Source organism: Capsicum annuum, chromosome 3, assembly GCF_002878395.1.
Source record: "Capsicum annuum cultivar UCD-10X-F1 chromosome 3, UCD10Xv1.1, whole genome shotgun sequence".
Classification (NCBI taxonomy): Eukaryota; Viridiplantae; Streptophyta; class Magnoliopsida; order Solanales; family Solanaceae; genus Capsicum; species Capsicum annuum.
This window is the reverse complement of record NC_061113.1, coordinates 137,308,935-137,323,525: the sequence shown is the minus strand read 5'-3', so window position 1 is coordinate 137,323,525 and position 14,591 is coordinate 137,308,935. Positions and strand designations below refer to the sequence as shown.

General features: G+C 36.6%; 1 protein-coding gene across 1 annotated transcript; it reads right to left on the bottom strand.

Moving 5' to 3' along the window:
* Positions 1 to 11,224: 11,224 nt before the first annotated feature.
* LOC107865291 (agamous-like MADS-box protein AGL62) lies at positions 11,225 to 11,713 on the bottom strand. The gene has a single exon (XM_016711589.1). It carries the CDS (start codon positions 11,711 to 11,713, stop codon positions 11,225 to 11,227), a length of 489 nt encoding a protein of 162 aa, XP_016567075.1.
* Between the last annotated feature and the right edge of the window lie 2,878 nt (positions 11,714 to 14,591).

Here is a 14,591-nt window from a genome sequence, read left to right as displayed (position 1 = left end):
ATCATCACTTTCCCAAGGCTATCCATATCATGACCACTAGATAATCCATCAAGTATACATATTAACCAACCATTATCCACATGTATAACCCAATAATTGAGGTTCAACCATTAATAATATCAACAACCTAATTTAGACATTTATCTAGTATCTAGGTCTCTAAGGGATTTCATAGTTCAAGCTTAAGGTGGGTCAAGCCCTACTCCTAATTTCCAAGAATGCCAAAGTCCACCATCACAAGTCTAATATCTACCCAAATTAGGCTAAGTTATCTAAATCATATTATAAGGGCTTATCAATCCTTACAAATCCTATCATAGAAATTTTCTTCAAGTATTTCTCCTTAGTCAACCCAACACCAAGATAATTTCCTAAATAAGCACTAACAAAGTCAACATACTCCTAAGTTTAGGGAGCAACTCTATTCTCATTTACTAGAGCAACTGGAGTATTATCATGCTATTCATTAGACTACAAGTAGTCTATCAAAGGTTCTAGGCTAACGGTCAAGCATCATACCATGCAAGTTCGATAACTTATAAGAACCAACTAATCCTAATTATCACCATTCAACCATTTATCATCTAAACCTTATATAATCTCACAAGATATCAACAATTATACTACAATCAATCTCAATCTAACTACAAGTAAGACTAACCTACCTTGAGTCCAAGCAACTCACGAGCCAACAAGTTTTTTCTTTTCTTTGGTTGAAGCCTCCTTTTCCATGAGCAAGGCTTTAAACAATAAAATCTAAGCATTACAACAAGAATGACAATACCTATTATGGCATTATTATGCCACGGGTTCAAAAGGACACAAAACCCCCAAGTAGGTTTCACCTTTGGAAATGAGTTTCCAAGACCAACTCATTGTTTAACTACCTTTAGGGAGTTATAACCCGCAAGGAATTTGAGTCAATTAATCAAATTTGGGGCTACAATTGAGCCTCAATGATTTAGGGGTTTTGAGTCTAGAAATCATGAAATCAATACCAAACTAGAAGAGATGTTACGTTAGATTGTAGCAAGATTCAATTTAACAAGTTGGTAAAACTCTAATTCAACCCACAAGACTTACTTAGAAGATTTCACACTCCATTAGGGTTTGTAGATTTAGAGGGAGGCACAAAATGGACAAAAGCTTAGAAAAAACAACCTTCAAATAGGCTTTTCCAGCCCTAAGGTCTTGTGGTCCCGCCACCTGCCTAGCCACAATCATAACACCATGGTCGCGCCTTAGCTATCACGGTCACAACATCTCAATCAACACAAGGAATGGCTGAAGCTTTGAATTTGGTTTTGAGCTTCGACCAATGCCTCAAGATGCATCTGGGGTCCGTTTTGAACAAATAAGATATGTTAACCCATACTTTTTGATGTTCCAGACACGTTGGAAAATTTAGATTTTGCATACAAGGCTGTTTTACCAAGGTTTTTGCTTAGTGGTCAATTAGGACCAACAAAAACTTCAAATTGAGGAAGTGGTTCAAAGAACCAAATGAACCACTAAGTAACCGATCTGTCAGTTCTGGCAAGCCACTAATGACTTGGGGTGGCTATGGAGAATCTCTATTGGTGAAAATAAGCAAGAACATGAAGAATGACCTTAAGGGTCATTACAACATCCACTACTAAGGAACTTTCATCCCCAAAAGTTAAAGATAAGCAAGTACCTGAAGTCTCAAACAAGTAAGGATCTGGGCCTACATCTCACTCTTGACCTCCCAAGTATATTCCTTTACTAGGTGGTGCCTCCATTAACCCTAGACAACCAGAATCTCCCTAGTACATAGTCATCTCACATCACTAGAAAAAACAAACATGGGCTCTTCCACAAAGGTAAGCTGATCGTCCAACTAGATCGAGTCCCATCTAAGCACATGAGAAGCATCGGGAATATATTCTGCAACATGGAGACATGGAAAATTGGATGAACAACAATGAAGTTTGGAGGTAAAGCCAACTCATAGGCTGTCGCCAATAATGCGAAGAATCTTAAAAGGACCAATATAGTGAGGGCTAAGCTTACCCTTCATCCCAAATCTTACCACACCTTTCATAGGTAAAACACGAAGGAACACACGGTCACCAACTCCAAATCTCAAGGCACGGAGCCTATGGTCGGCATAGGCCTTCTTTCTACTTTGGGCCGCTCTTAGCCTATCCTGAATTACCCTGACCCTATCCAGTGAGTCTTGAAGAAAATCTGTACTGTGGGGTCTAACCTCAAAAGTCTCAAACTATCTAATAGGGGATCAACACTACCTACCACATAAATCCTCATAAGGCGCCATCTCAATACTGTAATGATAACTATTGTTGTAGGCAAACTCTGTCAATGCTAAGTTCTGATTCCACTGACCTCCAAAGTCTATAACATAAGATTGGAGCATATCTTCAAGCACCTAAATAGTCCGCTCAGATTGACCATCCATCTGCGGGTGAAAGGTTGTACTCAAATCCACTCGAGTACCCAACTACTCCTGGAATGCTCTCTAAAACCTTAAAGTAAACATAGAACAACGATTTGATATGATAGACACAAGGACCCCATGCAAATAAACTATCTCCCTAACATAAATTTGGGCTAATCTCTTAGCACTGAAGGTCATTTGAATAGAAATAAAATGAGCCGACTTAGTCAAATGATCCACAATAACCCAAATACCATCGTGACCACAGGAAGTATGAGGCAAGCCACTAATGAAATCTATGGTAATCCTTTTGTATTTCTACTTAAGAATGAGCAATCTCTAAGTCAATCTGCCTGGACACTGATGCTCGGCCTCAACCTGTAGACAACATAGGAAACGAGCTACAAAGTCTGCCACATCCTTCTTCATACCATCCTACGAGTACAACTACCTCAAATCTCTATACATCTTGGCTGTACTAGGATGAATAGAATATCTAGAACTATGAACCTCATGCAGAATTGACTGAATCAAGTCATCAAGTTGGGGTACACAAATACGACCCTGAATCTCAAGATACCCTCTAAATCCACGATGTGTCTCCCAGACTCACCACTCACCACCCGATCACACAGAAGGTACAACTTACTTCCTCAAACTAATGGTCATGAATCTTCCCAAACAGGGAGGACCTCACCTCCACATAAGTCAAAATCCTCATAGGATTTGATATATCGAGGCGACCAATTAAATTGGCTAAGGACTGGATATACCGTGCTAAGGGCCTCTGAGAAACTGAAATACAAGCCAAACTACCTATACTCATTGCCTTTTGACTCAAGGAATCCACCATAATATTTGACTTACCCGGATGATACAAGATAGATATATCGTAGTCCTTTAGCAACTCATCCACCTACGCTGGCGGGCATTAAGCTCCCGTTGGGTCATAAGATGTTAAAGACTATGGTGATCAGTGAAAATCTCATAGTGCACACCATATAGGTAATTCCTTAAATTCTTGAACGTGAAAACTACCGCCGCCAACTCTAAATCATAAGTGGGGTAGTTGCGCTCATGCACCTTAAGATGTCTAGAAGCATAGGCAATGACACGACCCCACTACATTAAAACACAACCAAGACCAATACCAGAAGTATCACAAAACACAGTAAATCCCCTGCTTTCAACTGGAAGAGCCAATACCGAGGCTGAAGTGAGACAATCCTTGAGCTTTTCAAAGCTCAACTCACACTCTTTGGACCATCGAAAGGGAACTTCTTTTTAAGTCAATCTACTCATAAGAGCTGAGAAGGTAGCAAATCTGTTAATAAAGTACCTATAATAACTAGCAAAACCAATATAATTGCAAAACTCAGTTGTAAACGTAGATCTAATCCAATCACGAATCGATCAAATCTTAGCTGGCTACCATAATACCTACCTTTGACACCACATATTCGAGAAACAAACTCAAGCTAAAACTTGCACTTGGAGAACTTATCAAAATGCACATGCTCTCTCAAAACCTGGAGCACCATTCTAAAATGTTGTGCATGCTCCTCACTACTCCTCAAATACACAAGGATATCATTAATGAACACAATAACAAAGGAGTCTAGATAAGGTCTGAACATACAGTTCATCAGTTCCATAAATGTGGTTGGGGCATTAGTCATCCTAAAACACCTTAGCAAAAACTCATAGTGACCATAATGGGTCCTAAAGGTTAATCCTCAACTGATGATAACCAGACCTCAAATATATCTTAGAGAATATAGCTATGCCCTGAAGCTAATCAAACAAATCATCGATGCGAGGCATAGGATAACGGTTCTTCACCGTTACCTTATTAAGCTATCTATAGTCGATAGACATCCGTATCAAACCATCTTTTTTCTGTACAAACAAAATAGGGGCTCATCATGGGGACACACTCTTCTAATGAACCCCTTGCCAAAAAGATCCTAAAGCTCAGAGTTTAGCTTCTTAAGCTCTGAAGGGGCCATATGATAAGGTGACATAGAAATAAGTTGAGTACCAAGCTCAAGGTCAATAGAAAACTCAATCTCATGATTAGGAGGGATACCAGGAAGATCATCAGGAAACATATCAGGAAACTCACACAGAATAGGAACAGAGTCAATTGTCAAATAGGTTAAGTACCAGGCTTAAGGTCAATAGAAAACTCCATCTCACGATTATGGTTGGTCCTAGGGTTATGGCTGGTCCTAGGGTAAGATTGGAAGTACAAGTTTTGCAAAGAGGACAATATATACTGCAGACATATTAAAAGGCTTTCAGGTCAGAGGCAAGTTCAACTAAATTCATTACTATAACTACGTACACATGCAAAAAAAATAATTGAAAATGTACTATCAATAAGTTTTACTGACAGTCTGAACCTACTGAGCACTGAATTTTGGTCCTTAATTCCCCTTTGTTTCAGGTGTATGTTACAGCATGCCCATTTAGAAATATATCGAACATATTTGCTAGCAAGTTAATTGGGATGCTGACAAGAGAAGCAACAGGAATACACATAATTAATTTTAGGATTTTGTATGGTTTTCAATGACCATGTTTCATTCAGGGGATTTTCCTTTGGCCATCAGGACCTTCAAAACTTTGGATTATAGGAATAGATTTTCCACAACCAGGATTTCGACCAGTAGAGAGAGTTGAGGAGATAGGGCATCGAATAGCAAAGTATTGCAAGAGATTTAATGCCCCTTTTGAGTATAGCTAAGAAATGGGATTCTATCCAGCTGGATGATCTTAAGATAAATAATGGTAAGATGCTTATTGAAAATTGCTTATACAGGCGCATAAATGTGCCTGATGAAATAACACACGAAAATAGTCCAAGGGTTGATGTTCTAAGATTAATTAAGCAACTAAGCCCGATGTTTTGATTTCCACATATAAGTTAAGTTTATTTGAAACTCGATTTAAAGAGGCACTATTCCACCACTATTCTCTATTTGCCATGATGGAGGCAACTGTTTATGCAATAAAAAAGTGATTTTCTACGCTTTCTACTTGATGCGTAGGTGTGCTAATTTAACGAGAGAGAGACAAAGAGATTGTGTTTTTTCCTTTCTTTGATATCATGGATTATACCTCAATGGTATGGTAAAGAAATTTCTATATTTACATCATATGAATGAGGTTCTAGGCTTGATGAGTTTGGTCTACCAATAATTTTAAAGTATGGCTTGATATGTTTGGTTTTGGAGAATTTTAGGAAACAACCTGCAAGTTTTCATATATTTGTGTTAGTTATATTTTTGTCAATCTATGTACTAGATGTTATCCAGGATCAATAGTTTGGATAGTAATGAGTCTGTATAGGTATTAAAATATCACAAACAATGAAACAACCCAACAACAACTAAGATCAGCTATTACAACAACAACAAACCCAGTGTATTCCCACATAGTGAGGTTTGGGGAGGGTAAGATATACGCAGTCCATACCTTTACCTCTAAAGAAGTAGAAAGGTTATTTCCGATAGACCCCCGGCTCGAGACACGGAATACTACACAAATACATAGTAAAGCATGGAACAAGATGGCATAACATAAATACGACACCCACAAGTAATAGAAAACAGAGAAAAGTAAAAAGATTCATAATAAAGCATGAAACAAGGTATCATAACAAGAATGATACCCCCACTAAGTAATTCCCTACACTAGTGACCCAAACTGACCCTAGCCTTCTGCCCTAATTCGCGTTCTCCAGATCTTCCTATCTAGGGTCATGTCCTCAGTGAGCTGTAACTGCTTCATGTCCCGCCTAATCACCTCTCCCCAGTACTTTTTCGGTCTACCCCTACCCCGCCTAAAACCATCCAAAGCTAGCCTCTCACACCTAGGAATCGGGGCATCTATGCCCCTCTTTATCACGTGTCCGAACCATCTCAATCGGACTTCCCGCATCTTATTCTCCACTGGAGTCACACCAACCTTCTCCCTGATAGTCTCATTCCAAACTCTATCCCCCCTAGTCAGCCCACACATCTAAAGAAACATTCGCATTTTCACCACTTTCATTTTTTAAATGTGGGAGTTCTTAACTGGCCAACACTCCGCTCCATACAATATGGCCGGACGGGCTGCCACCCTGTAGAATTTGCCTTTAAGCTTGGGCGGTACCTTCTTATCACACAACACCCCCAAAGCGAGCTTCCACTTCATCCATCCCGCCCCAATATGGTGCAAGATATCCTCGTCAATCTCACCGTTACCTTGAATCACGGCCTCGAGATACTTGAAACTATCCCTATTACATACCACCTGTGATTCCAACTTCACCACCACCTCATTCTCCAGCCTCACGTCATTAAACTTGCATTCCTAATACTCTGTCTTGCTCCTACTCAACCTGAACCCTTTAGACTCAAGAGTTTGTCTCCACACCTCTAATTTATCATTCATACCCCCCGCATCTCATCAATCAAAACTACATCATCTGCAAAAAGCATACACCAAGTCACCTCTCCTTGAATACGCCGCGTCAACACATCCATCACTAAAGTAAACAAAAAGGGACTAAAAGTAGATCCCTGATGCAATCCTGTCAGGACAGTGAAATGCTCTGAGTCTCCTCCCGCCGTCCTCACCTGAGTTTTAGCTCCATCATACATGTCCTTAATTGCTCTGATATATGCCACCGGGACTCCACTCACCTCCAAGCATCTCCAAATCACCTTCTTGGGGACTTTGTCATATGCCTTCTCCAAGTCGATAAACACTATGTGCAGGTCCTTCTTTCTTTCCCTATACTGTTCCACCACCCTTCGTACCAGGTGAATTGCCTCCATCATCAAGTGGCCAGGCATAAATCCAAACTGGTTCTCCGAAATAGACTATTCGTCTCAGCCTCACCTCGACCACTCTCTCCTAAATCTTCATAGAGTGACTCAATAACTTAATACCCCTATAGTTATTGCAACTCTGAATGTCACCCTTGTTCTTATAAAGAGGGATCATAGTACTCCACCTCCAAGCCTCGGGCATTTTCGTCGTCTTGAAAATTTTGTTAAATAATCCTGTCAGCCACCTTAAACTAGCCTTGCCAGAAAACTTTCAAAAATCCGCCGGTATCTCATCAAGCCCCGTCGCCCTACCCCTTCGCATCCTGCGAACAACCTCTCTAACCTCCTCTACCTTAAAACGTCTACAATAACTAAAATCCCGACACTCCTCTAAGTGCTCCAGCTCCCCTAACACAATAGCTCTATCCCCTTCATCATTCAAGAGCCTATGAAAATATGACTGCCATCTATTCTTAATGTGGCCGTCCTCCACCAATACTGTACAGTCCTCCCCTTAATGCACTTTACCTGGTCGAGGTCATGACCCTTTCTCTCCTTAGCCTTAGCGAGTCTAAACAACTTTTTTTCCCCTCCTTTCTCTTGTAACCCCACATATAAGCTCTCAAAAGTTGTCGTCTTAGCCGTCGTAACTGCTAACTTAGCCTCTTTCCTAGCTAACTTGTACTCTTTTCGGTTTACCCGCTTCTCTTCTTCGTCCTTACTCTCAACCAACTTAGCATACGCCCCTTTCTTGGTCTCCACTTTTTTCTTAACCTCTTTATTCCACCACCAATCCCCCCAATGATGCCCGGCCCGGCCCCTAGAAACACCCAACACCTCACTAGCATTCTCTCTGATGTACCTAGCCACCCTATCCCACATACTATCCACGTCCCCCTACACTACCACACCCCCATTCTCGCCAACTTCTCCCCTATCTCCCACGCATTTACTGGCGTCAAGCCACTCCACTTAATTTTAGGTCTACACTCCTCACCCATTCTCTTCCTATCCTTCCTTATACCTAAATCCATAACCAAGAGCCTATGCTGGGTCAAAAGATTCTCACTCGGGATGACCTTACAGTCCTTAAACAACACCTTATCCCCTTTCCTAAGCAACAAAAAGTTAATCTAGGTCTTGGCTATCGCACTTCAGAAGGTGATCAGGTGATTGTCCTTCTTTGGGAAGCCCGAGTTCACCACCACCAGCCCAAAGGACCTCGCAAAATCCAATATAGTAGCCCTCTCTTCATTTGTTTCCCTAAAACCAAAACCACCATGCACATCACCAAAGACTCCCGATAACGCCTCGATGTGCCCATTGAAATCTCCTGCTACAACAATCTTCTCCGAGCTAGGCACGCCTCTGACCACCTCATCCAGCCTACCAAAACCATATCTTCTTCTCCTCATCCAAGCTCACTTGCGGTGCATAAGCACTACACACGTTCAGGGTAAACCCCCAAATGACCAACTTAATAGTCATCAACCTAGCGCTGATCCTCTTTATCTCTACTACCTGACCTCTAAACTATTCATCTACTAAGATGCCAACTCCATTTCTACGCCTCTCGCTCCCAGAGTATCAAAGCTTGTAACCGTCCACATCCCTAGCCTTAGACCCTACCCACTTGGTCTCTTGAACACATGCAATATTAATCCTCCTTTTTCTAAGAATCTTCACAAGCTCTATGGACTTACCCTGAAGAGTCCCTATATTCCAAGACCCAACCCTCAGCCTACCATCTCTATCCACACATCTTCCTCTACCGCCCCTGAGACCAAACCTTGGCCATCCTCCTACCCCCATCCTTTCCTCTTCCCCACCCCCACAACGGCCTCCCACCCCAACCCCCTCGAATATGACCCTATCCAACCATCAACGCCCACAGCCACTTCTACAAAAAAATATAAGAAAATCTAAACAATGGTAGTAACAAAGCAGCAACAGAAAATACAAGGCTCACACAAATTAGAAGAAATAATCAAGAAACAAAACTAAACTCAAATAGGGAGAAAAAAACAAAATCGAGGTAAGGACAAAACTAACAGTAAGAAAAATAGAGCACAATAATGGCCTGGCACGAAGAAAAAGACAAGGAGCAAAATAATATAAAGAAATCAAACTATATAAAGTTACAAAAGAACCAAAGTTTGGATGTCACCGGGACGCCTCCGTGCTGCTGATCCGGCAATGTTGGTGTTAAAAAGTATTTGCCGGAATAAGGTCGACGGAAAAGAGGCCACTGGTTACGTCGCCGGAATGTCCTCGGAGATTCGCCGAAGCGGTGGACAATAAAATCTCCAAATTAGCTTCCGAATGTTTTCGATTGATGAAGAAGAGAATAAAGCAGTTTCAAAATCTTAACAGGTACCAAATCTCGACTATCAACCAAATCAAACACGAAAATATCCCGAACAAAAGATTAATTTGAATGAACCCAAAGATTCAATGAACAGCCTGAAGCAGAAATAACGAAAATCCAGAAGAAAACCGTACTCGATTTCGCCCGAACCAAGATCAGATATTAGAAGCTTAAAATAAAATTCGACGTGTTTTATGTTTTTTTTGGCCTTTAGGTGGAGTTCCAATGAAATGGAGCTTCTGTAGGCTCTATGAGAAATATTTAACGCCAAAAGGAGAATATGACTTTAGCTTTTTTCTTAGTTAATTGATTCTTCTCATGTATGTTCTTGAATATTTATTTTTAATTTATTTTTATTATCTGAAAGGACGTTCCATAGATATGATGAAAGCAGGTCAGCAATGGAGTATCTCGCTGCGATCTGCTGGTGTTTTCCCTTTTTTCACTTCTTCCTTCAAGGTTTTGCCCTTGTCCAGATCAAGTGTGTTATACTGCAACTGTTACTCAATTATAGCACCGTCTTTTGTATTAATTTCTCTCTTTGTAGCAAGCTCAAGAATGTAACTAGTCTTTTGTATTAATTTCTCTCTTTGTAGCAAGCTCAAGAATGTAACTATGTAACTTTGCTCTTCAAATGAATATATATAATATGCAGTATATTATAAAGAAACAATGAAATTACCTTTATTAGTATTAAATCTCTTTTGCATGGTAGTTTAACAAACATGCCCGTGCGTAGCACAGGCACGACCATCTAATAATAGACATAAGTAAATTTGTTTATTGACTAGGAAAGAGGAGTTTAGCTACACTACAATATAGATAAGTATATATCAAGGTCAATTATAACCATTAGAGAAAACTTAAGCTTAGTTTCTAAATTGAGCGCATAGATTAACGTACTCTAAATAAGCTCATAGGCCCTCTCAAGTCTTTAATTAAAACAAAGGACAAGTGGATCTCATAATACTATTAAATTAAAAGAAATAAAGTTGTTTTAACAACTAGGGCAGTTGTTCGCATTAGTTGTCTCAACAACTATCAAAGTTGAAAAAAAAGATAAGTGAATCCCACAATATTATTAAATTAAAAGAAATAAAGTCGCTTTAACAATTAAGACAGTTATTCGACAACTGCATTAGTTATCTCAACAACTATCAAAGTTGTCCAACAACTTTGTAAAATTGACGAACAACTTTGATAGTTATTGAGACAACTTTTATAATTGTTTAGACAACCTATTTAGTTGTTTCATCGAAAATGTTAAAAAAAAACTGAATTTTTTTAATTCCTTTTACCTAATTTTTTAAATTTGAAAGTCCTCACTTAATTGAAAACTTATTTTGTCCCTTTTAATTTAAAGTTCTACCCAAATAAGCGTAGAAATTGTAATCTAAGTAGATTATACAGTGATTATAATACAAAATAAAAAACTCAATTTATAACTAGTTAAAATTTTTTGGTTAAACAAACTGGACGACAAAAGTAAAAGAAATAAACCAGAGAAAATAAAATACATTAGCTTTCTATCAATAAGTGGCTACAAAAATCCGAACTTGCTTACAATTTTAAAAAAAGAAATTAACAATTAATCAACTTAAATTGAAAAAATCTTTAGTTTGATCGATCATAATGACAAACAGGAAGGCCTCCAAATTGATCCAAAGTGAGATTGGAAATCAAAACATCATCATAAGAATTCACCACGCCCGAATGATCATAATCATTGGTCTTTTTCAATAAATTGTTCTTTAAAACTTGCATTGTCACCCTACATTTTTTGAGTTCTTCTAACCCTAAATTCTCCAAATACACATCTTCCCACCAATTAGAATTCTGCAGTTCTCCCTTTTCACCAGCGGCAGTGAACTCATCTTCGCCGAAACCCCTATTTTCAAATTGACGAATAACAGAATCAACAGAAGGATTTCCGAACAAAAATATTTTACCGGTCGGAGATTTGACGATGACCGCGATTTGGGCACCGCATAATACACTAATTTGATTCTCTTTCTTGAACAATCCTCCTCGCCGTTTCGAGAAGGTAACCTTCAACCTGTTCTTGTTTACTATCTTTTCTATTGCAATCTTTTGACGACCCATATTTTTTCCCTTACTTGTTTCCATTCCTTTTTTCTCTCAATCTCTCTGTCTTTCTGTTGATGGGGTTGAGGGAGAAGTAAATGAGAGAAAGGCCGCAACTCTCTCTCTATATTGACATTCTTTCTATAGGAAAGATAGATATTAGGCCAAAATATTTTTCTGCCAAAAATATGAATACTATCCCTCGACTCTCTTCAGAAGAATTGACATATAAGTACAACTCTTTAAGTATCGTTTGATTGGGAAAGAATTATCCTAAAATAATTAATTTTAGGATTAGTTATTTTAAAATTATCTCGAATTAGTTATTTTATTATGTGTATGAGCTAACTTATTTCATTAAAATGGTGTAAATGATGGAATAAGTAATCCCGGTATTAACTAAAATTTCCAACCAAACAAGGGATAAAATAATCTCCCATTTTATCTCGCAATTATTTATCCCTTATACATCACACCAATCGACCCCTTAAATTATTGACAAATTAATAGCCACAAAAATAATAGTAAAAAAACTTTAATTAATTAGCATTAAATAGTCAACTAACAAAAAGTTCTCTTTTTAAAGAACTAGTAACTGTATGTGTCTCGCACGTGTAACCTTTGATTATTTAAAATTAGATGGTTTTATCTATTATAAATTTTTTTAATGAAGTACAAAAAAATTTAAATCACTTTCCAAAGATGTTTCACAGTTCACACTTTAATATAATAATATAAACATATCATATCTCGTAAGCACATTTATATTTCACCGCTGGAAGTTTTAAGTGGTTAATGAATCATCACTTTTGCGTTTATTATACAATACTTTTTTTTCTTGATGATAGAGGTTAAGAGAGATGCATCAATTTGAACCATATTTGTAGTCCAATTTTTTTCTATATTTTTAACGTTCAATCTTTAGAAAATCTTTGGTTACTAACTTAAAACTTTTAAAAATTTGGTATTCTTATATTTTATTTATTGTAATGCTTTTATATTTATTTCTAAATTTTAGAATTCTTAAACGAATGAAAAAAGTATTAATTGTCATTAACTGTGATGAATTTGATGACTTCTACTAAGGAAATATTTTTATTATAAATATTTAATTAATTTTCAACTCTTAAAATTAGGAATAATAGTGAAAAAATGTTTTTGTCTAAAACATAGACTTTAATGAAGGGCAAAAGTTCAATCAATATTTTTAAGGTCCTTCACACTTTTAATATAGTATAGATATAGATAACAATTATTTAAAAAAAAAAAAAAAACAGGTCTATCGTGTTAATTATTTTAAGAAAATATATATAAAAATAATTTTTCGTATTTGCGTTATATAATTAAGTATAAAAATAGAAAAAAGTGACATACTTCTACATGTTGTACAATAAATTAATAAGTAAAGTGAATTTGGTTAGAACTCCATAATGATATCTTGTTCACCTTCTCTATTTCAGTACTCTTGTTCATTTCTTTTGAATTTCACAAAGAAGTATAACATGTTCATGCAAAATGTGACACCTAGTGAGTTCAAACTCCTAATATAATCCTAGAGCACATTTAAACTAATTATGAGCATATAACCTTCTTTGGAGTTAATCTCACCTTCTTCAACCCGTTAATATAAGCTACACCTCAAATTTAACTTCTACCTTCTTCTTAATTTCATCTACACATAAATAAAATATCCAATAAGTCAAAGAATTCAAATATTAGATTGAGACTTCAAATATATCAGTGAAAACTGCCTTTAATATCATGTAAAGGACAAGTTAAAGTAGTCTAGTTCAATAAAAAAAAGTGAAAAACAAGTACCATGACAATTATGATTGCTCAAGTGGTAAATACCCTCCATCTCTAAGCTAACTATATAAGCAATCAAACGTAATATTATAGAGGCACAAAAAATAAAAGAAAAAAAGAAACTAACAAAATGAGTAGATTGGGTTGTAAGAGATAACAAAAAGCCTTTATATAATGTAATGAAACCCAATTAATTCAATTAGCTATATTGTCACAACGTACAGAGAATCATCAGCGATAGTAATTAACACGACAAGAAATGTTGCTTGCTAGTTGCTTTAATAGAAGTAGAACGCACATATATAAAACAAATTAAAACTAATCTTCATGGCACGTCATACAAAAACTAACAATTACAAACTATAATAAATTACATGATAAATTAAATTATTATTTTAAAAAATATAATATTTAATATAGTTTGATCAAGTGATTTACATATTGAAAAACTAATATTAAAAATATAAGATCTATTAAGACAATAATCTCCTCTTAAGTAAACTTTTTCAAATTTATTCTTTCTCTTGTTTTTTGAACGAAGCTAGTCAACTACCATCAAATTTAATACATTATAAATAACATAGCTTTGTAGTGTTGACTTCGGATAACTCAAATCATGAGTAAAAAGAAAAGCGAGGTAGAAGAATAATTTATCAAATTAAGTTATACAAATTAGGGATAGACATAGAGGATATATATAGTAACAAATGAATAGAGAGTTTGATTTCCTCTCACATAAATGATTCTTATACTAATTACACTAAAATTGAAATAAATCGATGTCAAAGTAGTTTACTTTTTATTGGATTCTACAATTAATGTAATACCTTTTGTGTTGAGTAAAATATAAGGAAAGAATTTATATATGTAATATATTATTTGATGTAAAGCCCTATATTAATTAGGAGAATAATTTAATAACTTATATTTGAGGAAAAGAGTGAAAAGACGATTATGTTTATTACGGAGACTTTTAATGAAGGGTAAAAAGTTCAAATTATTTTTGTAACAGTCTTCACACTTTTAATAGAATATAGATTATATATAAATATTAAACTTAAATAATAAATTAGGTTCTCTTTCTCTTTTA

Coding starts and splice junctions, on each gene's coding strand:
- LOC107865291 (XM_016711589.1), bottom strand. CDS start 11,713: ATGGGTCGTCAAAAGATTGCAATAGAAAAGATAGTAAACAAGAACAGG.